The 23,875-nt window shown below is 55.4% G+C and overlaps 8 protein-coding genes across 8 annotated transcripts; 5 read left to right on the top strand and 3 right to left on the bottom strand.

The window, feature by feature from the left end:
- Window positions 1-427: 427 nt before the first annotated feature.
- P884DRAFT_238731 (oligomeric Golgi complex subunit 6) lies at window positions 428-2,629 on the bottom strand (the record flags this gene model as incomplete). The annotated part of the gene is made up of 2 exons (XM_069440102.1): window positions 2,297-2,629; window positions 428-2,230 (listed from the first exon to the last, which is right to left on the bottom strand). Exons 1-2 carry the CDS (start codon window positions 2,564-2,566, stop codon window positions 428-430), a joined length of 2,073 nt encoding a protein of 690 aa, XP_069299603.1. The 5' UTR covers window positions 2,567-2,629.
- A 319-nt stretch (window positions 2,630-2,948) lies between these two features.
- P884DRAFT_290416 (autophagy protein Apg9-domain-containing protein) lies at window positions 2,949-6,204 on the top strand. The gene is made up of 3 exons (XM_069444058.1): window positions 2,949-3,868; window positions 3,917-4,637; window positions 4,690-6,204. Exons 1-3 carry the CDS (start codon window positions 3,222-3,224, stop codon window positions 6,007-6,009), a joined length of 2,688 nt encoding a protein of 895 aa, XP_069299602.1. The 5' UTR covers window positions 2,949-3,221; the 3' UTR covers window positions 6,010-6,204.
- Window positions 6,205-6,730: 526 nt separating this feature from the next.
- On the top strand, window positions 6,731-8,572 carry P884DRAFT_290415 (mitochondrial carrier domain-containing protein). Its single transcript, XM_069444057.1, has 7 exons — window positions 6,731-7,184; window positions 7,266-7,348; window positions 7,432-7,454; window positions 7,541-7,673; window positions 7,743-7,892; window positions 7,958-8,429; window positions 8,497-8,572. The coding sequence occupies exons 1-7, from the start codon at window positions 7,147-7,149 to the stop codon at window positions 8,531-8,533; spliced, it is 936 nt and encodes a 311-aa protein (XP_069299601.1). The 5' UTR covers window positions 6,731-7,146; the 3' UTR covers window positions 8,534-8,572.
- Window positions 8,573-9,251: 679 nt separating this feature from the next.
- Window positions 9,252-11,382, bottom strand: P884DRAFT_327981 (uncharacterized protein). Its single transcript, XM_069445569.1, has 2 exons — window positions 10,188-11,382; window positions 9,252-10,124 (listed from the first exon to the last, which is right to left on the bottom strand). The coding sequence occupies exons 1-2, from the start codon at window positions 11,166-11,168 to the stop codon at window positions 9,558-9,560; spliced, it is 1,548 nt and encodes a 515-aa protein (XP_069299600.1). The 5' UTR covers window positions 11,169-11,382; the 3' UTR covers window positions 9,252-9,557.
- Window positions 11,383-11,709: 327 nt separating this feature from the next.
- Window positions 11,710-12,432, top strand: P884DRAFT_195295 (Gar1/Naf1 RNA binding region-domain-containing protein; the record flags this gene model as incomplete). The annotated part of the gene is made up of 3 exons (XM_069437900.1): window positions 11,710-11,764; window positions 11,830-11,981; window positions 12,040-12,432. The coding sequence occupies 3 exons, from the start codon at window positions 11,710-11,712 to the stop codon at window positions 12,430-12,432; spliced, it is 600 nt and encodes a 199-aa protein (XP_069299599.1).
- A 563-nt stretch (window positions 12,433-12,995) lies between these two features.
- On the bottom strand, window positions 12,996-15,686 carry P884DRAFT_275764 (uncharacterized protein; the record flags this gene model as incomplete). Its single annotated transcript, XM_069442876.1, has 4 exons — window positions 12,996-14,127; window positions 14,182-14,519; window positions 14,585-15,072; window positions 15,140-15,686. The coding sequence occupies 4 exons, from the start codon at window positions 15,684-15,686 to the stop codon at window positions 12,996-12,998; spliced, it is 2,505 nt and encodes an 834-aa protein (XP_069299598.1).
- Window positions 15,687-18,451: 2,765 nt separating this feature from the next.
- P884DRAFT_105480 (Alpha/beta knot methyltransferase) lies at window positions 18,452-19,916 on the top strand. The gene is made up of 3 exons (XM_069437044.1): window positions 18,452-18,607; window positions 18,936-19,204; window positions 19,277-19,916. Exons 1-3 carry the CDS (start codon window positions 18,568-18,570, stop codon window positions 19,751-19,753), a joined length of 786 nt encoding a protein of 261 aa, XP_069299597.1. The 5' UTR covers window positions 18,452-18,567; the 3' UTR covers window positions 19,754-19,916.
- A 2,060-nt stretch (window positions 19,917-21,976) lies between these two features.
- Window positions 21,977-23,743, top strand: P884DRAFT_275762 (uncharacterized protein; the record flags this gene model as incomplete). Its single annotated transcript, XM_069442875.1, has 1 exon — window positions 21,977-23,743. One exon carries the CDS (start codon window positions 21,977-21,979, stop codon window positions 23,741-23,743), a length of 1,767 nt encoding a protein of 588 aa, XP_069299596.1.
- Between the last annotated feature and the right edge of the window lie 132 nt (window positions 23,744-23,875).

Here is a 23,875-nt window from a genome sequence, read left to right as displayed (position 1 = left end):
TTGCGTTGCGAGTTCGGCGGACGGATTACGAGGTATAGGAAGGTTGATTCACGGACACGCAATACGCCTTGTATGTATTCAGTATTGTCGTCTGTGACAGCATGGGCGGGTACCTTGACGAATGCGCTCCAGGAGAGGCAAGGAAGGCGGGGCTCAGGGCGGTGACGTCGCAGCGGATGATTGCAGCCCCGGTGCCCCGCAGCTGGAACAGCCCGAGTTACCGCAGTAATAAAAGGCGCGGAGTGTTGTGACGGCAAAGAGGAGGAATGTAAACACAGCCTTCCAAACCAGACACTAGAGGTCAACCAGAAATTTCCAGCAAACTCACCATCGATCTTGGAACGCATCCTGCGGTATTCGATTCGGAAGGATGGGAGCAGTGAATAAGGGACTGTATTGCAATCGCTCTATCTAGTGTTTTGGGTTCTTATGACAGCAGAACCCGTATTTCGCCAGATGTTCGGGGGAAGAGGGCTCGAAGACTCTGGAAGTCGTCGCGCTCGCACTGATTCTGTTCGGCCATCTCGTCCGCCAGCATGAGCATTTCTTCTACATGCTCAAAGTCGACACAGAATCTTTCAGCCGCCTCCTCGACAATGCCCCGGGCTAATCTCGAATCCTGGAGATTCTTCAACTTTTCCACCGCATCCATTAGTGCCAACGGCAGGAAGTCATCTAGCATGTGGCTAGCCTGCGACAACGCGGACGGTTGGACAGCCTCGAGTGATGCGACCTTTTCCACGTCCTCCTTGCGATCCCCAAGCGGGCCTAGCTGAGCGATCAAGGCGCTCAAGCCGGACTCCATCCGAAAAGAGTGGTGTTGTACCTCAACCAAGCGGGTTCTTTGCTCCTCGATTTGTGATTGAAGCTGGGCGAGACGGCGCTGAGTAAAGTCAAACGGGGAAAGACTTCTTTGTGTAGTCAACAGACAGTTGAGAAGAAAGATAGAATCCGAAGGAGCGCGCAGTGACTTTGCCATGTTGGCCGACCCGAAGACGAAAGGGTCGAGCGCCTCGACCAGCACGGGCTCGAACTCTTGTTCTCGATCACTCGAGGAAGTGAAGGAAGTCTCGTATGTCTTCATGATGGCCGTCAACTGTTCCAAGGCATCCAACAGAAATCCCGGAGGGCGCAAGTCGGCAGGCGTGTGCTGGAATTCACCCTGGATCGCCGCGACATGGTCCCGGGCTAATGAACGGAACTGCCGCAGCGCCTCAGCTTCGAGCGCAGTCAGCAATTCCACCAGGGCTGACTCTGGACTAAGCAGCCGCGAAAACGTGTTTTTGTAGAAATTGAGGAGGTTTGCAAGCTTGTAGGCCAGTATTGTCTCCTCGTTGGTTTGAATCACTTGCTCGACTCGCTGTCGGATTAAGCGTGCCGCGCCCGACATGTCCCGGTCAACTAGCTCGTTTAAGGTCTTCAGAGCGTCGAATTCATCCGACTCCCCGCCGTCATCGGCAACTAGCCTCCAGATCTCACTGTCTCGACCGGCCTGGATGCCTTTGGCAATCTCATCGCCCTCGCCAATAAACAAGCCCTCAAGAGCTTCCCTCTCGCCAACGGCGGCTGAATGAGCCCAGGCAAGCATATCACCGACGTACCTCAGGGTGTCGTGAGCAACGAGCTCGATGGGCTTAACCGACCGGTCTTCGACCCCGGAGAGCGACCGTCCCGTTAGGGCGGTTTGGAAGGAGTTAGATAGCACATGCTCCCGAGCCTCAGCAAAATGGTCGAGGCAGCTCTGAAACAAGCTGGGGCGCTCGGCCAACACGCGGAGCGCGTGGCGGATAGGCGAGCCGATCTGAGGGTTCTCCAGGTCAATAGTTTTGAATTCCCTCTGAACCCACTTGTATAGCTTTTGGAAACCCAGGTTGATGTGCTTGGACGTCTGCTCCATGATTTCAAGACCCAAAGTCTGGTTCTCAAAACCAAGAAGGATTTCGCAGTCCTTGCTCAGCTTCTTTGCTTTGGCAAGGCTAGCAAAGAAGAGGTCGTTGACGGGCTCCGAGGTCAGCGATAATGCCGCTGTCTCGTCCACGGAGAGCACAAAGTTGGCATTGAGAGCGGCAAGCAAAGCTTGCTTCTGCTCGACGCGGCGTCGTTGGGCCATGAGCTGGGAAGCCTCTGCCAGTGCAGTCGAAGTTGCCTTGTGAGCTGAACCGATCTGTGTCTTTATTTCATTGAAGCTATCATTGAGCCTCCCAATGGTAATGCCGATACGGCGGAGTTGCTGAGACCACATCAGCCATAAGCCCTCGGGGGAGTCTCGCTATCTTCCATGAAAGGTCTATCATACCTCGGCGACTTTCGCAAACTCGTCAATAATCTCGCCATTGCTGTCTATAACCTCTTTTTGCAGATCCAGACGTAGTTGACGCCGCGTTTCTTCCGTGTTTTGAATCCCACGCTCGTCTAGAAGCGCAAGGGCTTCCCTGAACTCCGTGTCTGCAAAGGATGACGAGAGCACGATGGTGACCTTTGAGGAGAGGGGGCTCGCAGCCTTGGCCACCAGCGATGGCGTTGACGCTGTGCTCTGCGATGAAAGAGGTCTAGGGCTTGATGACATTCTGCTGATGTGAAATGGATTAGTCGGTATGGTTGGTCGGCATTTTGCTGGTATGTCGGCTTCCCCTACTCCTCGGTGTTCATTCTTACACTGTGTGCCGGGCTGTCATTGGGATATTGCCAGTGCTCCGGGGCAGTAGGGAAATAACTAATCTGTATGTTACAAGCGTATTGTAAAAGAGCAGGGGCATTCAACGGACTGATAGGCTACTGATAGGAGTCTTGGCGCGCTACTAGTAGCCACACCGCCTGCCGAATCGGCGGCAAGCGGAGCTTTGACGAGCTCGGGCCTTCGTCATTCTGTCGCAGTCACCTGAACCCAGCACTGGCCCGTCCCAAAGGCAACCAACCATTACCGACTCCCATCCATTTCAAATGCACTTCTTTTCACCGGACAACCTGCCCGAGGGCAGCGCCTCGTGACCAGGGTCACTATCACAGAAGATTGCGATATTCTAAAGCCACTGGAAAACTGAAAATCCCATTCACGCCAAGCTCCTTAGGGATTATTTTAAGCGTCCTTCAGTCTCCGCGATTGTGTTCCGGGAGGCTGCCTAGCAGCAGCGAGTCCAACGACCCAGCATTCCGCATCCTCGCGGCGTCCTCAAATGTCACCAAACACGCCACACTGAGAGGCACCTTGAGACAACCTTACGATGACCTCCAAGCCGTTTTCGAAGCTCGTCCCGACGAGCCAAGGCCGGTCATTCTACGAAGATCTTCGACGCCGAGAAGAGGACCTCCAAGACCAAACCGGGCTGTTGGACGAGGAGAACTTGAACCAGGCTTTTCATGAATATGATTTGGAGCACGCTGAAGGTCTTGGTATGGAGGACAGTCGCACGACGCTAGGCGGTGTGACCGGTCCATCAACCAAAAGCCGGCCACACAAATATGACCGCCCCACGTGGATGCCGCAGGAAGAGGAAGGAGACAACGATGTTCCCGCCTCGCTTCTGGTTGAGCGTCACGACGGAGACACGACCGGTTCTCCCAGCCAACCGAGAAAGAAGAAAGTGAAGCAGCCGTCTGCCATTCCAGGGCCATCAAATGCTCGCCTTCAGTGGGAAACCACCCAGGCACAGCAGAGATTGCACGATGATTCAGTCTTCAAGCAACCTCCACAGCAGTCTGGCTTGCCAAGCTCGCTTTTCACCGGGATTGTGTCGGGGAACGCGAAGAAGAAGGCTGAGTGGAGATGGGCGAACGTCTCGAATCTCGACAACTTCATCAGAGATGTCTACGATTACTATCTCGGTAACGGCTTTTGGTGTATACTGGTTGAACGGGGCCTGCATCTTGTGTGAGTGGCGACGCTCATGGTGTCTGGAACGGAACTAACTTGGCGCAGCCACGTTGCTTTCACCGCCTCCTACTTGACATTTCTTACTCAGTGCATCGACTACACCAAGATCCGAGGTAGCCAAAATCTTTCGCAGGTCCTAGTCCCCCAGTGTGTCAAGAATATGTCGGGTTGGTGGAGTGTCGGCGTTTGGATGTTTGCCTTCTACTTCATCTGGAAGTCAATCCAGTTCCTCTTGGATCTCAAGCGGCTGCGTAACATACGCGACTTTTACGTCTACCTTCTCGATATCCCCGACCAGGACATGCAAACGGTTACGTGGCAGGAGGTAGTGGCCCGAATTATGGCTCTGAGGGATCACAACCCCAAGACGGCGACGACCCTGACCGCAACACAAAGGCAATGGCTTGGCAGCCAATCTAAGGAAAGGCTCGACGCGTCAGACATTGCCAACCGCCTCATGAGGCGAGAGAATTACCTGATTGCCATGTTCAACAAGGAGGTCTTGAATTTGACGAATCCGCTACGCTTTCGGGGCAACCAACAGGTGCTTTCCCGAACTATGGAGTGGCTCCTGATGTTTAGCATCCTTGACTTTGTCTTCGACGACAGGAACCAAGTCAACCAGGAATTCATCCGCGCCGAGCGCCGAGCCGAACTCAGCTCTAAACTTCGCGCGCGGATGAGGTTCACCGCAATACTGTTCGGGTTTCTCAGTCCCTTTTTGGCACTTTATCTGGTAGTGGTCTATTGTCTCATGTATTTTCACGTAAGCGAGTCTCCCCCATCGAACACATGGAGCTGCTAACCGTACATTGTAGGAGGTCTATAAGAACCCAGCGGAGTTGGCGGCGCGGACTTACACACCGCTCGCAGAGTGGAAATTTCGAGAATTCAATGAGCTCCCCCATCTCTTCCAGAAACGGCTCGCCATGTCCCATCCTTTCGCGAGTCATTATATCGATCAGTTCCCCAAGGCCAAGACGGAGATGCTTGCCTGGACAGTGGCGTTCATTTCTGGTTCCCTCGCTAGCGTGCTCGTGGCTGCCTCTATTCTCGATTCCGAGCTGGTTATGACATTTGAAATCACCCCTGGGAAAACAGTCATCTTCTACCTGGCTGTTTTCGGGACCATCTGGGCAGGTGCGCGGGCCAGCACGTCAGATGAAAAATCTGCCTTCGACCCCGAGTATGCTATGCGCAACGTCATCCAATATACCCACTACGAACCGGACCACTGGAAAAACAGGCTTCATAGCTCCGACATCAAAGTAGAGTTCTCCGAGCTGTACAAACCCAAAGTGATGGTTTTTATTGAGGAGATATTGAGCATCATACATGCACCCTTAGTACTCTTTTTCAGCCTCCCCAAATCCAGCGATCAGATCATCGACTTCTTTCGAGAGTTTACAATCCACGTTGACGGCCTCGGATATGTCTGTACCTTTGCCGAATTCGACTTCAGCAAGGGCGTTGGAAAGAACAAGAGCAACAATGGGGAAAGGGACGTTAGAGACGACTACTACTCGACAAAGCACGGAAAAATGGAGGCTTCCTACTATGGTTTCATGGGCAATTACGGCAACTTCTCCGTCAACCCGCGGGCGGGCGCAACGTCATATCTCCCGCCCGGCGCTCGGAATCAGTTTCATCCGCCACCAGTCTGGCCAAGTATAAACTCACCGCCGGCGGCCGACCTGCATCTCTCAAGGATGGGTTTTGACCGGTTGCGGAGTGGAACATCGGCGCGAGAGACAAGGCATGGCACCGCCCTGCCCCAACCCTCACCGATGGCGTCCATCCTTCTAGATCCGCATCACCATCCACCAAGCACACACGCTACAGGCAGAAGCATACACACACCCCGCCGCAATCGTGGCGGAGGCCGCCGGGACATCATCGAAGAAACTCACGAGGACGACGATGAGGTGAGCGATGTAGGCAGGCGACTAGGCGACGAGGAGGCGTACGAGAGCGGAGGTGCGCTCGAAGAGTCGGCATGGCAGACATCGCCGGCCAGGACGCTAAGCCGGGACAACAGCACGGCAGAGAGCCGCCGGCCGCCAGACGCCGGGGTCGTTCACATGATTTACCAGCTCAACCAGGCACAGATGCATCGCAGGCCTGGCGGAGTGCGTTGAGCGTGTGAATGGTGCATCAGGAGACATGGCAACTCATTAGTGCCATTGATATTGAATGTGCATGGCGTTACATACTTTTGGACGCAGGGAAACCTCTCAATAGGAGAGGCATTGCTAGGCCATGGCGTGTTTTGCATGTTGCGCAGAAACTACATAAGCGGCGTTCAGGTGAAATAATGGATGTCAATGAACTGTGAAAATTCCAATGATCCTGTCCTCTGTTGCCCTCCCTATTTATACATAATGCAGAAGTGACCGTTGACAACCCGGGCTCTGCGAACTCTGTAAAAGGGACGGAGATGGGCTCAAATGAGCGCTGAGCGCCGTCCATCTGGGTATGCACGCACGGCTGAGAATGCCATCGTATCAGCTTTTTTCAGGCGGTATCGGACACACACTCTGTGCTGAATCCGAGGGCTTGCTCGTTCCGGTGTTATCTTCGTGCCTCGGAGAAAGAGTTGGGTGGCAATTCCGGAGCCGGCGGAGATGTTAAAGACGCTACGGATCTGATAAGAGAAGCTGCAAGGGCGTTTTGCCGAGGACGCCCACGCTGAAATGAATCAGCTGGGGCCCGTAAAGTAGTGTACCCCGTGGCGTAGCGTGCTGTGGGATCTCGAGGGACCGTTGATTTGGTTGCGGGGCGCGGCCAGTGCTTCTTGCCGCCCACTGCTGCGCCAATCCCCCCGACCTCCGGCTTCAGCGACAGTGACTGAAGGCCCCAGTTTTTTTTCTCGGCGGTCTTGGACAGAGCCGACAACGGTCATAGAAAAATTCGGAGCTTGTGTGTCTATCGTCACAACGTCAACGCCATCGTCAACCAGAAGTTCCCACCAGTGCGCCCCTAGCCACATACACGACGGCAGGCCACGGTCATCGGTTCAGCCCAGAAACAAGATTTCCACTAGGCACATTACCGCCAAGACGTCTCTGGCCAAACCGGCGAGTGTGAGGTTGTTTGGCGGTTTGTGGCGACAACGACCGGAAGAGCAGCTCTACTCCCTTGAATTGCGTCACCTGGCTTCTGCTATCGCGGCGCCAAACTCTATTCGCGCCTCACACGCTCCTCTTCTCCCCACGAAACCCCTCACCTTCACCGTGGCTCTCGACGTAGGCGCGCCGGGAGCCGTGGCTTCCCCAATGGCTCAGCCAAATGCCGAGCCCGTGGAGGACTATGAGTGCGTCGACACCCTGCCTTGCCGGCGATCAACAAAAGGAACGTATTGCGAAGAACGCTGGTGCGCTGACATAATTTGCAGTTATGAATCGCTCCCGCCCAACTTCTCGTTGCTGCAGAACATGGCTGCCGGCGCTTTCGCCGGCATCGCCGAGCACTGCGCAAGTAAGTGCTCTCGCATTCGCTTGAACTTTCGGAATTTCGCAGATCCAGTACGCCTCGTGTGGTCAGATGCTGATTTGATGTAGTGTATCCCATCGATGCCATCAAGGTGAGCAGGCGCTGCGCTCTTACGAAACCAACATTTCTACAACCCGATGCGACGGCCCGGCTGACCAGCTCCACTGCAATGCGCAGACACGCATGCAAATCATCAACCCTGCGTCTTCCACCATTGGCGCGGGCGTGATCCAAGCCACGTACCGGATGGCGAGCACTGAGGGCATCTTGAGTTTATGGCGTGGCATGTCTAGCGTGATTGTTGGGGCGGGTGAGTTCTTTGGCCAGCGCCATGTCCCTGCTGAGAGGATTCGTGGGCTAAACCATGGGAATGCTTTAGGCCCTGCGCACGCTGTCTACTTTGCGACTTATGAAGCGGTCAAGCACATCATGGGTGGGAACCAAGCTGGTGTCCACCATCCGCTGGCCGCCGCGACCAGCGGCGCATGCGCCACGATTGCTAGCGATGCGCTGATGAACCCGTTTGACGGTATGCTATGCTCCTTTCGCAACGACCGTCACTCCGAAAGGCTGCCGCTGACCCTTTTTGGACAGTGATCAAGCAGCGAATGCAGATCCAGAATTCGGCAAAAATGTACCGCTCCATGCTCGACTGCGCAAAATACGTGTACAGGCAAGAGGGCCTCGCTGCCTTCTACGTCTCCTACCCTACGACCCTTTCCATGACGGTTCCCTTCACAGCGCTCCAGTTCCTGGCCTACGAGTCCATCTCGACGTCGATGAACCCAACCAAGAAGTACGATCCTGTGACGCACTGCCTCGCTGGAGCGGTAGCGGGTGGTTTCGCCGCAGCCCTCACGACGCCGATGGATGTGATCAAAACCATGCTTCAGACGCGTGGCACTGCAACGGATGCTGAGCTCCGGACAGTCAACGGTTTCATTGCTGGCTGCAGGCTATTGTACCAGAGGGAAGGCGCCCGCGGTTTTTTCAAGGGTGTGCGGCCGAGAGTGCTCACAACCATGCCCAGCACGGCCATCTGTTGGTCGGCCTACGAGGCGTCAAAGTGAGTGTACCCAGGAATGTCTCAAAGAACCAAAAAGATCGTGGGGCTTACAATTTGGCACCCTCAGGGCCTACTTTATCCACCAAAATGACAAGACCTCATGACGGGACGGCAGAGAATAGAAGGGCTTGTTTGAACTAAGGGTAAAACGCGCCCCCATCCGCTACTAGTTCAAGCCCAGCTGACGCTGACAGACTCGATGATTCTACAGCCAGGATAGGTTGATCATTTTCACAACTGGTACGGCATAGAATCCTCGTCGCTTCGGTGGGATTTTGAGAGAGCGACGATGCCGCTCCGTGCGAGCGTTCGAGGGCCCGGTCGGCGGGAAACGCAGGGCCTCGTGTGCTGCATCAGAGCACCGTGTACATAAATAATCCATTGTTATCTTTCGCCCCGTCGATGGAGTATTGAAACGGGGCGTTTTTGCTGGCTACCAGCCATGGACATGAGCTAGCCGCCTACCCGCAGCGAGATGCTCATAACCTTCTCCCGTCCGCTATATGCTCAACTGCTCCTCTCTCTCTCTTCCTCCCCTAGGAACCTGGTACTTGGTTCTAACACCCGTTCCTTTCCGAAAAGAAGCGTTCGTCAGTCGTTAGCATAAGAAGGACGAGCGAGTCGGATTACTCCTCCGAACTCGGCCATTTATGGCGGTAGACCTACGGAGCTGTAAACCAACCGTTACATTGGACGACGGAGACGCAAAGCATGTCCAGAGAGCGAGAACAACTTGGTGAATGTTCCTCCTCTGCACGATATCCGCAACCAAGGACCCAACAGGGAGCTGATCATCTGACGAACACTGGAGAAACACTGGAGGAGGCAATCACCCGTAGGGTTTAGAGTACGCATTGTTTGTCCAGATGGCAGAAAAGTCAACGGCAATAGAATAGTTCGGCCATTCCTGGCCCACTCTGACGATATGGAACAAGCCTTTCCTTTGCAAAAACACCACACAAACTCTCTCCTGGTCTCCGATCCCTAAACGCAACTCGACCCTTAAGTTGCTCTTTTGCTTGCTCCGAAACTAAGCACAAAACAGGCTGCCGTACTCCATATAACACCCAAACTCCCTTCCCTCGATGCAGAGAGCAACTACCGTGATCTAAGACAGCAGGGTTTGAGCTAAAACCCAAATGGGAAGCCGGAACCTCTGAAGTTGAACTGGAACTGTGGACCGCCCTGCTGGAACATGAACGGCTGGCCGCTGCCAAACGGGTGGCCGTGGTACTGCTGCTGCTCGTGCGAGTTTGGATCGTCGCCGCGGTCGAAGCGGGCGCGCAGCTCCGGGTTGCTAAGCACCTCGTACGCCTCGTTGATGGCTGCCATCTTCTTCTCGGCCTCCTCTTTTGTGAGTCCCTGCTTGACCGCCTTGTCGGGGTGGTGCAGCTTGGACAGTTTGCGGTAGGCCGACTTGATCTGACGCTCGTCTGCGTCATGTGCCACGCCCAGAACCTTGTAGTAGTCCTTGTTCTTGCTGCGCTTGAGCGAAACCTGAGCCTTCTGCATAAGCGGGTTGATTACGTCGTCCTTGCCCGGGTGGGCTTCGGCCGCCTTGCGGAGCGTATTGATGCTTTCTTCAAATTCTTCGGCATCCATGAGATGTTTGGCGCGGTAGAGCAGGCCATAGAGAGCGTTCTCGTCGTATTTAAGGGACTCATCGCAGTATTCCTTGGCCTTCTTGCTATTTGACTGTTGGGTCGTCGGTCAGATATACTGTCCTGCCGTAGAAACCAATGTGGCGCGTAGACTCACCTCGTAGTATGCCTGACAAGCCATCTCCACTAGCCTAGCGATGAGGACGTTGCCTGCCGCCCTGGGAATTATGCCGTCCTCCCTCAGCACGCGCATCTCGTCCTTAACCTCCTTGATCAACCCTTCACCCTCCCCTGACGGTACAAGTTGTCGTACCGCCGTCATGTATTGATTCTTTCCTAGCGCCTTGGTGACCTTTTGGAATACCTTCTCCACCTTCTTCTCGGCGTTCAACAACCTCTTGCATTCCTTGGAATCCGGGTCAGAATGCAGGCACTTCCGAATGGAAGCCATTCCCTCTTGCAGTTCTCCCAGCCCAAAGAATTGAATGGCAGAAATCTTGACGTGGGGCGCTGTGTCGCCTGGGTTCATCTGCAACACGTGCTGAAGGTCGCCGATGCCTCTCTCCATTGCACCTCCCTCGAACGCACACCTTGCGCGAAGTTCCCGGAGCGCCAATGCGCGACTCGCCGTCAATATGGCATCGTCGGCCTGCTTGATGCACTCCTCCCAGTTCTCCGACTTGGCGGCTGCCTCGGCGAGCGCGGCCGCGCCTTTGGCTTCCTCCAAGCTTGCAATCTCCTCATTTCTCTTCGCTTTCCGGTAATGCTCCTTTGCCGCATCCCAGTCGCCCATACGAGCCTTCAGCTTGCCTAGCTGCACGTGGGCGCCCTCGAACCCGGGCTTGAGCGATAGCACCTTCTGAAAATCGTCGGTGGCTTGCGATGTGCGCCCCAATGAGAGGTAGGTAGTAGCGCGCTTGAAGAAGGTGAGGTAGTTGTTGGGATCCCTTGCAACGGCGGCATCGTAGTATACGAGGGCATCGCCGGTTTCGCCCTTCGAGAGATGAGCCTGCGCCGACGCCAGAAGCCTCGAAACGGGGGTGTCGGGGGGTATGTCAGACGCTGACAGACACGTCACCAGCGAAGGCGTCGAAAGGATGCCGGCGGCGAGCGCCAACGTTGAGAGGCGAACCAGCATTTTGGTCAAGTCGCTCGTCGACTGCGCGTCAAATGGAGGGGAGCGAAGCAAGGGGTGGCCCCCAGGAGAACACGTTCCTTGTTATCAGGTATCTGTTCTGCTGTCTAGTGCAGGACGTCGCCAAATGGTATCTGCGAACTGGTCATCACCAAGAAGTTTAACTAGTTGGCTCGCTTTTGTCCACGCTGCATTTTAAGGTTCCCATCAAAGCAATCTGGCCACTGCTGCTACTTTAACTGCCCTTGGTGTCTGGGTTACACTTGGCAAATAAGATCAAAAGGCCACCAATACCGTTATCGAGTCCCTCACAGTGTGCATTACAGTATCAGTCCAAGCATTGGTGCACGGCGGGATGCACGATGAAAGAGTACCCGGTGGGGCCTGGAGAGCGGCAAAAAGATTTGACCGCTTTTGCAGCTGCTGGAGCCCAAAAAAATATTGTCGGAGTCAACGAAGAGTCGCCAATTGACAACACGAGCGACGCAACTAGCTCTCGAACCTCCGCCGTCAACATAACCTCCACGGCGGAAATCCAATCGAAATGTCTTCTAGAGGAGCGCCCAGGGGCCGCGGTGGCGGCGGTGGACGCGGAGGAGGTGAGCGGAAGTTTTCGAATTTAAGCGTGCGAGTTCCTTGAACGAATGCTGACACAAGCTTCCAGGGCGCGGCGGATTTCAACAGCGTGACATGGGACCTCCGGCTACGGTTTTAGAGATGGGCAAGTTTATCCATGCCTGCGAGGGCGAGATGGTTGTCGAGTCCACGAACCCAAAGATCCCTCACTTCAATGCGCCGATCTACCTGGAAAACAAAGTATGTCGTCTCGGAACCCGTCTTCCTCAGTGTTCCAGCCTGACTTGTTTTAAAACAGACAGCAATTGGCAAAGTCGACGAAGTTCTCGGCCCCATAAACCAGGTGTATTTCACCATCAAACCCTCGGAGGGTATCCAAGCGACCTCATTTAAGTACGGCGACAAGTTCTATATTGCTGGCGAGAAGCTCCTACCGCTCGAGCGGTTCCTTCCCAAGCCGAAGCCCCCTCCGGGCACTGTCACAAAGGTTAAGAAGCCCAGCCGTGGCGGCGCAGCCCGTGGTGGACGGGGAGGCTCCAGCGGTGGTTTCTCGCGCGGCGGAAGTAGGGGCGGCAGCAGAGGAGGCTTCGGAGGGTCACGAGGTGGGGGTGGCCGAGGGGGTGCGTCGAGGGGTGGCAGAGGTGGCTTCTCTCGAGGCGGTGGGCGAGGCGGTGGCCGTGGAAGGTCTTAAGGGAGCTATATACATCATGTGTTTCCGGTGGCGAGGCTGGGTGGGGGCTATATATCATCATTATGCACCATATGCCACCGGGCGAGGATCAGCGTCCTCCATCAAGCGGAATCAAGTCAGGCCGGGGATGTCATGGGGGCTTGGACTGGCTACAAAGGCGTTACTGGAAGGGCTCTGGGTGTTCCGTTGTTGTATTTAATGTAAAATCGGACCACATCATGGTTGTACATATCCAGGTGCAGCAGGAAGTCGAATGTCGCTTGGGCACCGTAGTTGTTCAGTGCTTCTGCTTTGCTAGGCTACCGAGATTGGTGGGAGCAGCTGTCCAGGGGCTGCAGAAACAAGTCTTAGTCCGGCCTAGAAGGCCCTTGACTTTCGCGCAAAACAATCCCCTTTGAACTCTTCTCCACGTTCGGCCTACGTCATAACTACAATGACACTACAGCGAAGCCAAGGAACCCGAGAGGAAGGGGGGGGGGAAGAGCAGATGTTGACTTTTCAGGAGTAGGCCTAAAGTTTATTTTCTTCTCTTGAAACAAACCCCTACACTCCTGTCACGGGTGTCAAGCTTCGGTAATGGGCCCTTTAGGGTACCCACCCGGGATATGGAAGTGTGAAAGGGTCTGAGCACTGTCGGCTCGTACCGCACCATCGGGTCTGGCAGAGAGCTCATCGTCGCCGATGACTTGATTTGTTCCAACCAAACCCTCAACCCCATCAAATGATAATGTTCGAACCCCAATCCCCTTTGCACTGTAATCACCGTTCACCCCTGTGGAGGTCTGCGGTTCGTAGAGCTCGTTGCTGGGACGACCATCCTGGGCCGAGAGATGTGAATGTGGATGTGAAGGGTGGATGGGGACGGGTTCAGCCCAGAAAAGGGTGGCCTGTTTCCTGTCTGCCAGTAGTGCGGGCTGTTGGGCAGCCGTTGAACGGTTTGCCAGGTCGGAGTCTTGAGAAACTCGGCCTTGAGCGGTAGCAGCGACTGAGCTGGAGACCGATAGAGCCCCACTAGCAGCAGTGCCAGCAGCAGTGCCTATAGTAGTAGTGCGCTGGAATTCATCGCGCTCGGTTTCTTGAGGCCGACCAGCTTGCCGAGCGCTTGGTGGCTGTTGGTCAAAACCGCCTCCTGGTACGGTGGTTGTTACAGAGGGATCCGCGGGATTGAGATATTCGCCATATCCCGAATTCGCGCTAAGAGGAGAACCAGGTGCCTGCAAGCCTCTTTGTGCGTTTACCTGAAGGTCGGATGGGAAACGCCCACCTGACGGACGTCGTGAGAATCCGTCATTCCTTGGCTGCTGGTTAACCGAGGTCGCGGTGGCGGTGAAAGGAGGATCCTCCTCGTCGTCGATGACGCCGTCGCTGCTGACGGATGACCGTTGTGAAGACCTGCTGATGCTTCGGCTATTGGCACGAACGAGGTTGCTGTGTTCTTCCGGTGTCCGCTCCGTGATGCTCTTGATGTCCTCGTACCAGGCCATCATAGTGTCGTGACTTTCGGCGCGGAATACCCACTTATGGCCCCGGTGCATCGATCCGGTCTGTCGCCCCTTGAGAACGAACTTGTTTGATGAGCTGCCTTCGGCGGAGTGGGAACCTAGTTTCTGTTCGGGAAGGTAGAGAGACATGAGGGGTGCTTGCGTCTTGTCCGCCGATTTGTATTCGTGTAGATGAGTTGGAGAAAGAACATACCTGGGGCGTGTTAGAAATCCAAGGATCTCCCAAACTCTATGGTTGTGAACTCACCAGCCGGGCGTGTAACTCTTCAGGTACTTGCTCTTACGCTCAAGGAGCCCTGCCCGGATCTCTTGACAGGCAAAATGATCGCGACCGGGATAATGGATGGATTCGGCGGACCGCATGGGAAGGTCAGGGCTCACGAAACGATCGTCCCTCTGAATGAACGAGGTCCATTCTTTGTCCTTGGGCATGGATATGGGGCCAGCACGAAGTACCTCAATAGTGTTGTAGGCGGCGTCTGACTCTCTTTTGAGAATTCCGGCGTAGGCGTTATATGCCTTTTGAATTTCGCCAACAATGATGGACTCGAGCTCTTTCCCAGAATTCTCTAGATTAAGGTAGGCCTGTGCGTTATCAGTTAATCTTGCTACTCGTTCGTCAAAAGAAAACCTCATATAAGTGCACATACCTGGTGCAGGTAGTTTTCCTCGTCGATTTGCCTCTCGATTTGCCGGTCCACAGCGACTCTCAAAAGGTACGGGTCTTGTTTTCCCACTGTAAGAGAAGGATCAAGCTCGTTCTGCCCGAGGGCTTCTTGAAGCTGGTTTACAGCTTTGCGCGTGCTTTCCATCTCCTTATCGACTGAGTTCTTGAAATCGCCGGACAGGTTTCGGATCTCTTTGATCTTCTGATGCAGGTCACTTCGCAGCCCGGTGAGGGCAAGTATGACATCTTCCTCGATTTCCCTTGCTTTGTTGGCCTCGGCGATTGCATGCTTATTGTAGCCTCGCAAGATCTCCAGGGCATCGTCTAGGCCACCTTCAGTGAGAAGACCTGGTGGCGTTGTCGTGTTGTTCAGCACGTTCGCTAGCTTCATCAATGATTTCGACCGATGCTCATAGTGTGTCTGGACCTCCCTGAAGTAGGTAATGAGATCTTTGAGGGTCTTGCGCCAGGCTGCGGGGGACGCATGAGTCAGTTGCCTGTTCGAAAGGACGAGCCGGAGCATAAAGAGAGAACTAACCTTGAAAACGATTGGCGAGAGCCTCGGTTGGGTTTGCGCTTGTCGGTACAGGACAGTAGAATGCGCTGTGCATCTCGTCTTGGTCTGCCGTGGATTGGAGGGCCAGGCTCCTAACACTCCCAGCCTTCATACTTCGGCGGCTCCCGCTGCGCTTTAAGCTCCCACTCCTCCGGATGGACGCCTTCTTCTTGAGGGTGTTCCCACGCGACAGGCTTATCGCATCCCCATGAACACCGTTCGCGTTGACGGGGTTTGGCGAGGTGCGCTGCATATTACCCTGTACCGCACCGTCGACGACGGAGTCTCCGCGCTGACTCGCGTCCCACTCCTCGATGAACCGGGCCGGTCGCATGGAGGCAGAGGGTATCGAATGGCCGCCATTATCGGCCCGTGAGTTCGAAGCAGGGTTGGATTTGGAGAGCGCATCGGCATCGGGCGTGGCTGCTTGGTAGGTCTGTTGGATCTGAGATTGAGTGAAGCAGCTCGTCGAACCGTATCCGTTGTTGCGCTGGGGCGTGGAAGCGACGGCAACCCTGGGGGTAGACATGGCCGAGGACTGTAAAATCAAGCAGACAGAAGCTAGGTCACTATCCGCGCCCGCTCGCCTCAGGAGCTTGTCAGCACCCGAGATCTCAACCGGAGCTTCACCATTCCACTCTTTGGGCCCGAGATGAACTCACTTTGTTCCTGACGAGAGCAGCTTCACCTTGTCGACATGCCGCTCAGGAGCGTCACGATTATGGTCTCGTAAAAGACGTCGGCTTCAATCGCAAGAAGCCGTTGGGATAGTAACAGACAAATAAAAGGACAAAAACCGAGGATCTCGCGGACACGGGGATGTGATGTCGTCGTTCGCGTGTTTGGGGTCGCTTGGCGAATTCTCCGCCTACGGAAACTAACCGGGGTCTTCTCGCTTGACCGGTCTTTTTGAGCACCTGCAAAACACAGCGGCCTCCGCTGAAGAAGCTCCGCAGGCTGTTAGGCTCAGGAAAATACACGTCAATGTCCCTGGAAAATGGGAGCGGTGATGTAATGGATGATTGTTGTGGTTTGAGTTTGGCATGGAAAGGGAGTTGAGGGCTCGGCTGAGCGAATCGGCAGCTTGCTCTCAACTACAGGAAGTGTGTTCGACGGCGTCCTCAATGACGTATGACGTGGCTCAAGACCCCTCCTTTACCACCAATCCAACCTCTCCAGTTGACTCGTGCAAGAGGTTATTTTTGGCGAAGGAGCGTCCTAGCTCCATGGCAATGCAGATGTCCTAGGGCCACCGTCTCGTCGTGCGCTCTAACGCGAGGCTCATGCTCACCTCGAATAAGCTGCGGTTGGATGTTGGATCCAGACAAATGTTATACACCTTCTCAAGCAGACACCACAGTTCGAAACTTTTTGCTACATGCCATCCGAGTCACCTCGTTGCGCGAGCAGGGGCGGTGTCACGTCCCCTTCCCCGCCCATCGCCAGTGTCATTTTGTCTCCTGAGGAAAGGGAGCCGAGTTGGGCCCAGAGGCTCGGTCAGGTTCAGACTTGGGCCCTGTGTCCCGCACTGTGAGATGAACACCGTACGGCGTTGCCGCCCTTGAGCTGGTGCGGAGCCGCATAGTAGGTTGCCGCGGCGTTGGTTAAGGCTCCAGCCTGCAGTTTCAATGCCTGGGCCAACGATATCGAATATCTTGTCCGTTCCGTTCACAGAGCATCGCCATTTTCTGGGTTAGTGACGTCACACTCGACCATACCATCATCTTGCCCACCACTAGAATGAAAGCCAACTAGTGTTTCCAGCATTCCCGTATCCTCAAGATAGCGTTATGTGCCAATGGCGTTGTACGAGCTTTCCTTGATCTTGTGAGCTTTGGTAAGGGTATGTCCCTTGTAGAAGTAAAAATTGTTCTCAGACGAAGAAATAACGGATACCAACTAGGAACAGGAGAGGCAGAGACCGCTGGGGGGAGGGTTCAACAGGGCCACTGAGATGGTTCCAGGGAAACCGGCTTATATAAGGATAACTGGTCACCGGCTGTGTGATTGATCACGAAAGACATCTTCGGAATCGCGAGTGTTCCTGGCCTCGGCCGAAGAATCCGGCCAGAAATGGTCTTAGACTGGGTTGATATTATAAGGCATGGTAAGTGATAGGCGTTCTTGGCCACGCCCTGGACGCGTGTAATTTGCATCCAAAACCGGCCACTCAGAAGGCTGGCTTTTGCGAAACAGGGCGAAACCGCGAGAACATCGAGAGGGAGTTGAAGTTAAGAAGTAATCACGCAAATATAGCGTGGTTGAGCCAACGCTACCTCATATGTGAGGATACTTTGATCACTCGATGGCCGCATTTGGAATTATCATACTGACCCTCGTCGATTTTTCTCTCCGGGTGATACCGATGTAGCCAGGAGCCCCCCCCCCCCCCCCCCCCCCCCCCAAAAAAAAAAGTCAAAAAGCCTCTAGCTAGCTAGTGTAAGCAACCTCTTTCAGGGCACACTGTTGCCAGTCCCGACGTCGGGGCTAAAGGCCGGCAACCCAGTGAAGCTCCCGGAAGAGTTAAAGTTAACGAGGCTAGACAACGCTAAGATCAAATCAGAACGCCCAAGACGCCGGAACTTGGGATATGTCTGCCATGTCACTGTGATGTCGGCTTGATCGATTGGCAAAGTGATAGAGACCTTCGAAAGTCGGCGCTTTGTATATCGTCGTCTTCAAACCGTTTCCCCGATTGACCCCGAGAGCTCCGAAACAAACGGACGGGCTCCGGCCGTTTCTGATTCACCATGGTTCTTCTGCTATTTACGGCTATTGATACCGAATGAAGTGTGCTCCAATTGGTCGTGAGGATCTGGATCTGTCATGGGCCGGAGATGCTGAGCTTTCGGGATTGTTCGGCGGGTGGCCCGGGGACAGGCGCGCATGCGAAACCCCACAATCAAGCTCCTTCGGACCCCGATAAGTTGATTTTTCAGGGTTCCAGCTCGGCTCCTCCCTTCCCCCACCGCGCCAAACCAGGGTATACGGACTACACCTTACCTTATGTGTGTACGGATTATGTACGGATCCGTACATTTGGTACCTGCACAAACAACCCAGTAAGCAGTGTCAGAGCCGAAAACTGCCCGGTGTCCGACTCTTGTAATGAGGGAGTAGGGGCTGGTGTAAGCGAAGGCCTTTTCGCATGCATGCGCCATCCCCTCCTTTCAACCATTTCTCTTTTAAGCCTTTCCTCCTAGTCCATTGCTTTTTTCTTCATACAGCCGTCCTTCTGCCTTCGAGTCTGCAGTCATCTTCTTTCTCCCACGCCCGGTGTCCGACGACCCAGCCTTGCCGAATCGGCCTCCTTTCGCGATTATTTATCCCCTTTCCCGACCATCCGTCAAGATTCAAGCCGATTCATGCCAGCCCTGTGACCCTTCAAAACAATCGAAAACACCACAACAATGTCGTCCTCCCCAGAATACCGGGCTGGAAAGCGGCCAAGTAAGTTTAGATACCATTCTCTTCCCTGTCCCCCAATTCTACGGCCATTTGGCGTTTGATCGCTTCTAGCGATCCATTTCGGGACGAACACATTTTTTTTTTGTTCGTGCTTGCGTGCTTGTAGGTGGGACCTCGAGCACACCTGGAGGTGTGGAGGGGGAAAAAAATTCCCAACCAGCCGGAGGACCCCGCTTCCAGCAGACAAATGTTTCGAGGATAAAGTTGTCAGAATCGGTTGCCTCGCCACATCTCCTCTTCACCTGTGCAAATTGGCTGCGGGCCTTTACCCGTTTTAACACGTTGTCTAACACGACCAACAACATGACAGGAACTCAGTCGCTCCCGCCTCCAGAGCTGCCGCAGCTGGTAGCCGAGCAGCATACCCCTATCCCGCCCACCGACAAAGATACTAAACGATTGATTGTTGTCCTTTCCAATGCCAGCCTCGAGACGTATAAGGCTTCACATGGCGGGGTCAACCGCATGGGCGTGCAGAGGGAGGAGAAGTACTCGCTGCTCAACAGCGACGAGCACATTGGTGTCATGCGCAAGATGAACAGGGATATCAGCGACGCGCGCCCTGACATCACCCACCAGGTTTGAACAAGCCGCCGCGCTCCCCGAAGTTGATGTATGCGGCCCACTGACACCTACCTTCGCGTGTCTCAGTGCCTGCTTACTCTCCTCGACTCGCCGATCAACAAAGCTGGGAAACTCCAGATTTACATACAGACCGCCAAGGGCGTGCTCATCGAGGTCTCGCCCTCTGTCCGCATCCCGCGGACGTTCAAGCGCTTTGCTGGCCTGATGGTTCAGTTGCTCCATCGCCTCTCCATTAAGGGCACCAACTCGCAGGAAAAGCTGTTGAAGGTTATTCAGAATCCGATCACCGACCACCTGCCCCCCAATTGCCGAAAGATTACACTCAGCTTCGACGCGCCGCTGGTGCGTGTGCGCGATTATCTTGACACGCTCAAACCGAACGAGAGCATTTGTGTCTTTGTGGGCGCGATGGCCAAGGGGCCAGACAACTTTGCCGACGCCTATGTGGATGAGAAAATTTCCATCAGCAATTACAGCCTTTCGGCGAGCGTTGCCTGCAGCAAGTTCTGCCATGCGGCCGAGGATTGCTGGGACATTCTCTGAAGTGATGCTGCGGTGTTTTTTATACTTGGCGGCAAGTCTGCTTTTGACTGGCTTTGGGCCGCTCTTTATCGATAAGGACAGGGAACTGGATGGAAAGATCTGTCGGCTCCCTAATTACCTACAGGAAGCTGCGGTTGCATTGTGCCTGTTCCGCGATACAACATCGCGGTTAACGGCCTTTGTCTACCGGAACTTGGGATGTCTGCTTGAGCTGTCGGTGTTTTTGCAACAAAACATGGGGCGTTCAACAACGGATCCCAAGACGCTTTCGTCGTCTGCGCGGTACCACTTCAACTTGGCTCGCGTCTTTCCCTGTTCCTTGAATTCATAGTTCGTATCTCTTATTGCTTCTCCTCAAGATGTCAGCGTAATGAACCGACTGACCTACACTACCCAAGGAGTAGCTAATGTTACCTCTTGTACTTCTTGATCCGGAAACTCGGTCAAGTGATTCTACACGAGGGGCCCCCCCGGGGGGGAGAGGCCGAGTTTTGGGAGATGGGAACAACTTGGGTCTGATCATAGGAAATAGACAGTAAGGGATCGGGTTGTAGGGAGGGCTCGGTGCGGGAGCCACATACTACTGCGGCATGAGGCCTACTGTTCATTGTAGCAATTGTCATGTGCGACCAGCCTTAGCTCCGGCAGCCCGTTCCTCCTTGATCCGCCGTCAGCAACCGTTTTGACGACGCAGTGAGGGGGCATACTACAGTGGGAAGGTTTGGGGAACTGAGTTTCTTCAACACCTCAGCATACAACTGATCCTACTGTTTTCGACATGCGAACCAACCCTATAACGGCCAGGCAGCCTCAAATGCACCCCTTGAGTCCAAACAGAATGCAAGTGAACTGCCCCGGCCAGTTGTGGCAAGAAAACCCCGCTCCACCTGTTCACCGTCCTCACCTATCGGACTGGTGGTTAACCATTCAAGCCGAGTGTGGGATTCTTTAACTACGAGTGTGTGGCGCCAGTAAGGTTTGCAATACGCCACCCGAACCCCATGGAAGCTGTTGTTGCTCGGGCATACCATAGGCACACTTTGCGGCCATTGACATGTGGCCGGACCATTGAAATGCTCCTGACGAGACAGTTGAAGTAGGGCAGCGACTTGAAAGGTCAGGCGGGAAAGGCGGGATCTCATCTACAAGTGGGGGCCGGGTTCCAGAATAACTGCTGTGGAGAAACCCGACGTGGCAGGTTGCGCAAGTTGGGATCAGCTGTCTGCCACACGACGAACATCCTCCCGGGAGCCTGTGCATGTGGACCTAGGTCACTGCGCTACCTATCCTGGGGCCACCACCGGCAGGCAGGCGGAACCACAGCCTACCGGCTGAGCCTTCGGGCACAGCGGGGCAAGCGGTTAGTTACCGCTTACCCGGCATCCAATCCCATGCGCGCCGCGCAATGCCGTGTTGGTCAGAATCTCGAAATTGTCAATTTTCGACTTGCCTCGTCCCAAACACGCTGAGAAGCAGACGGCCAGCCCAGCCAGGCCTGGGCGCCGAGGCGTGGTCTCAAGGTCGGGCTGCAGCGATCAACAACTCCACGTCTATCACCGGGACTCCCCCCCCTTCCCCCTGCCGCGGGCATTGTCCACCCGCTTTCCTTGAACTGCAACCGTTGCGGGGCCAGGGTGTCAGCCCGGCCTTGGAGATCTTAGGTTGGGCAGCACCGTTCTTTGACTGGCATCTCGGCCAAGCGTTCCTCTTCCTACCCCATACTTCCGTGGCGCTGGCCCTTCCTCAGCGAATTCAATGTATCAAATTGGACTGGTGCTAGATCAGGCTCCTCGTGTGGCTGGTCTTTATCTTTTCATGTCAATAGCCTTCAGTTGCGCGCGAGGAGCGCGGCACGGCGCCGTTTGACCCAACCCCCTCTCTCTGCACGGCCAAACCAGAGAAGAGCTTGTTTTCTTTTCTGGCCTTCTGCTAGTTATCCCTTGCTCGGAACCTCGGCTCACCAGAGCGAATCCCGGCCAGCCCGGCCTGCCACGCCACAGAGCCGCCCTGAAGCTGTCCTAGGGCATTTGTTGAGCGCTGACCTCGCCGTCTCCTCTCGGGGCCCCGTGTCTGTAAGCGGCCGGCTGGCTGTGCGACACGACCACACTGCTACCCTCTCTCACTCTGTCTCGTGCTGGCTGGCTTTTCCGCGTGCTCACTTTTACTCCTTCCCCACTAACCGGCTGCTGGGGCGCCTTGCCAGGGGCGTATTATATCGAACCAATGCTTCCCTTTCTGGAGGTCGACCACCTCCCCTCGTCATCGTCATTCTACTCGGCAGTTATCCAGCCTCTCGGCCTGCGCTATCACTCTACTGACGACGGACACTTTCCCTCTATCACGTTTGGTGACTCTTCGCGGACAACCCCTATTTTTCAGATCCGGCAGGTCGTGTCGAGCAGAGACCGGCCCCTGAGGACTTCGCGCATTGTCCTTAGCGCCCCGTCGGCGGCCGCGGCCGATTCCTGCTACGAATTCGCCTTACGGGCCAATCCCGACATTCGGGAGTCGCATTCCCGCCACCCGGCCGAGAACTATGTTGTTCGCAGTGGCGTCTCTGCGCAACGGCGTGACACTAGCGGTGGCGGCACTCGGGTGTTTATAACCGACTTTGTCGGCAACTTGTTGGAAGTTGTATATCAGCCGCCACCAGAATACTCGTCGCATTATGCCGGTTCAACTGCCCGCTATACCAAGTCGACCAGCGAAGGGGCGAGCCGTGTCTTGAGCTGGAACTACGATGTCGCAACCTCGTCTCTTCTTGCTTCGGCTGCTGCCCTGAGCCCTGCGTCCAGCGCCTCCGGCCGCACCATCTCCCGCCGATCCCACGCTCCGCATCCCGAGGACGACGACCAGCCGCATCCCGGTATCCGGCGCAGTGTCACGACTGGATCTTCCGTCTACGAACCGGCCACATCTGCGCGGGAGAATTCTAGAGGCCTGAGTGCCGGCGCTGTAGTTGGAACCCTTCTCGGTGTTGCTGCCGGCGCCGCTCTGGGTGGTGCATTCACCTATAACATGGTCAAGGGCGATCGGGCCCGCGATTCGCGGCAGGACTACGACATGCCTCCCTTCTCGCGCCGGTCCACCTTTCCGGAGAGGTACGAGGGGTACTCGGATCGCAAACCCCGTTACGTCGAGGTGGAGAGGGCTGTGGACAGGGTTCGCTACCAGGGCGATTACCCGACTTACCCGGACTATCTTCGTCCTCCTCCCGAGTACATTGCCCGATACAGCCAGGCAGACGCGCCGCGGACTACGGAGGTGGGCGACGTCTATGACGATGACTCGCGGGGGCGCCACCGGTCGTCCCGCTCGCGAACGTCTTCCGCGCGGCACCGAAGCGAGTCTGCGAGTTACAGGGACCCTTATTACAACGAGATGGAGACGGAGCATCGCAGCTACGTGAGCTCGCGGAGTTCCAGACACCCTCCCATCGTGCAGCGCAGCTACACATATGACACCCCCGACAGGGAGAGTTACGTCTCTGCCAGAAGCCGCAGGTCCAGCAGCACGGTCCGCGCACCGCCCGCGGAGCCTTACGATGTACCCGCGCACGTGAGCTCCCACTCGAGGTCTGGCAGCCGCGTGACGACGGTGACATACAAGGTCAGCACCGCGCCCCGGAGTCGCAGTCGCGAGGGCAGCTACGTTTCGGCCCACCACGTTCCTCTTCCCGACAGCACGGCGCCGACCTACATCTCGGCGCGCGACGTGCCGCTGCCCGATAGCCGAGCCCCCACGTACGTCTCGGCCCGCCATGTTCCCCTTCCAGACAGCAGGGCGCCAACCTACGTTTCGGCGCGCGACGTGCCCCTTCCGGCAAGCAGGCCCGCGACATATGTGTCGGCCCGTCACGTCCCTCTTCCTGCCAGCCGCGTGGGCAAATGGGAAACCGAGGACGACGACGACGAAGATATCGGGGATACGGACAGCATTGCGCCCAGTGACAGTATTAGCTGTGTCGGCAGCCGGAGGAACGGCCGCTGAGCTTCAATGGCGGACCCATGTCAGTAGCAACCATGGCAGGAAGTTCTCTCTCTCTCTCTCTCGCTCTCTCTCTCTCCCTCCTTTTTTTTTTTTTTTTTTTCTGGTTGCCTTGGCAGGCGGTAGCAAACAGCA

Source organism: Thermothelomyces heterothallicus, assembly GCF_042370625.1.
Source record: "Thermothelomyces heterothallicus CBS 202.75 unplaced genomic scaffold P884_scaffold_5, whole genome shotgun sequence".
Taxonomy (NCBI): domain Eukaryota; kingdom Fungi; phylum Ascomycota; class Sordariomycetes; order Sordariales; family Chaetomiaceae; genus Thermothelomyces; species Thermothelomyces heterothallicus.
The sequence above is the reverse complement of the archived record's forward strand: the minus strand, read 5'-3'. Positions and strand labels throughout refer to the sequence as shown.

Excerpts from the sequence above, each read along its gene's own strand:
- P884DRAFT_290416 (XM_069444058.1), top strand. The coding sequence starts at position 3,222 with ATGACCTCCAAGCCGTTTTCGAAGCTCGTCCCGACGAGCCAAGGCCGG. Across the intron at positions 3,869-3,916 it reads GAACGGGGCCTGCATCTTGT|CCACGTTGCTTTCACCGCCT; the intron begins GTGAGTGGCGAC and ends AACTTGGCGCAG. Across the intron at positions 4,638-4,689 it reads ATTGTCTCATGTATTTTCAC|GAGGTCTATAAGAACCCAGC; the intron begins GTAAGCGAGTCT and ends CGTACATTGTAG.
- P884DRAFT_290415 (XM_069444057.1), top strand. The coding sequence starts at position 7,147 with ATGGCTCAGCCAAATGCCGAGCCCGTGGAGGACTATGA. Across the intron at positions 7,674-7,742 it reads TAGCGTGATTGTTGGGGCGG|GCCCTGCGCACGCTGTCTAC; the intron begins GTGAGTTCTTTG and ends GGAATGCTTTAG. Across the intron at positions 7,893-7,957 it reads GCTGATGAACCCGTTTGACG|TGATCAAGCAGCGAATGCAG; the intron begins GTATGCTATGCT and ends CTTTTTGGACAG.
- P884DRAFT_327981 (XM_069445569.1), bottom strand. The coding sequence starts at position 11,168 with ATGCTGGTTCGCCTCTCAACGTTGGCGCTCGCCGCCGGCATCCTTTCG. Across the intron at positions 10,125-10,187 it reads CTTGTCAGGCATACTACGAG|TCAAATAGCAAGAAGGCCAA; the intron begins GTGAGTCTACGC and ends ACGACCCAACAG.
- P884DRAFT_105480 (XM_069437044.1), top strand. The coding sequence starts at position 18,568 with ATGTCGTCCTCCCCAGAATACCGGGCTGGAAAGCGGCCAA. Across the intron at positions 18,608-18,935 it reads CCGGGCTGGAAAGCGGCCAA|GAACTCAGTCGCTCCCGCCT; the intron begins GTAAGTTTAGAT and ends ACAACATGACAG. Across the intron at positions 19,205-19,276 it reads GCCCTGACATCACCCACCAG|TGCCTGCTTACTCTCCTCGA; the intron begins GTTTGAACAAGC and ends CGCGTGTCTCAG.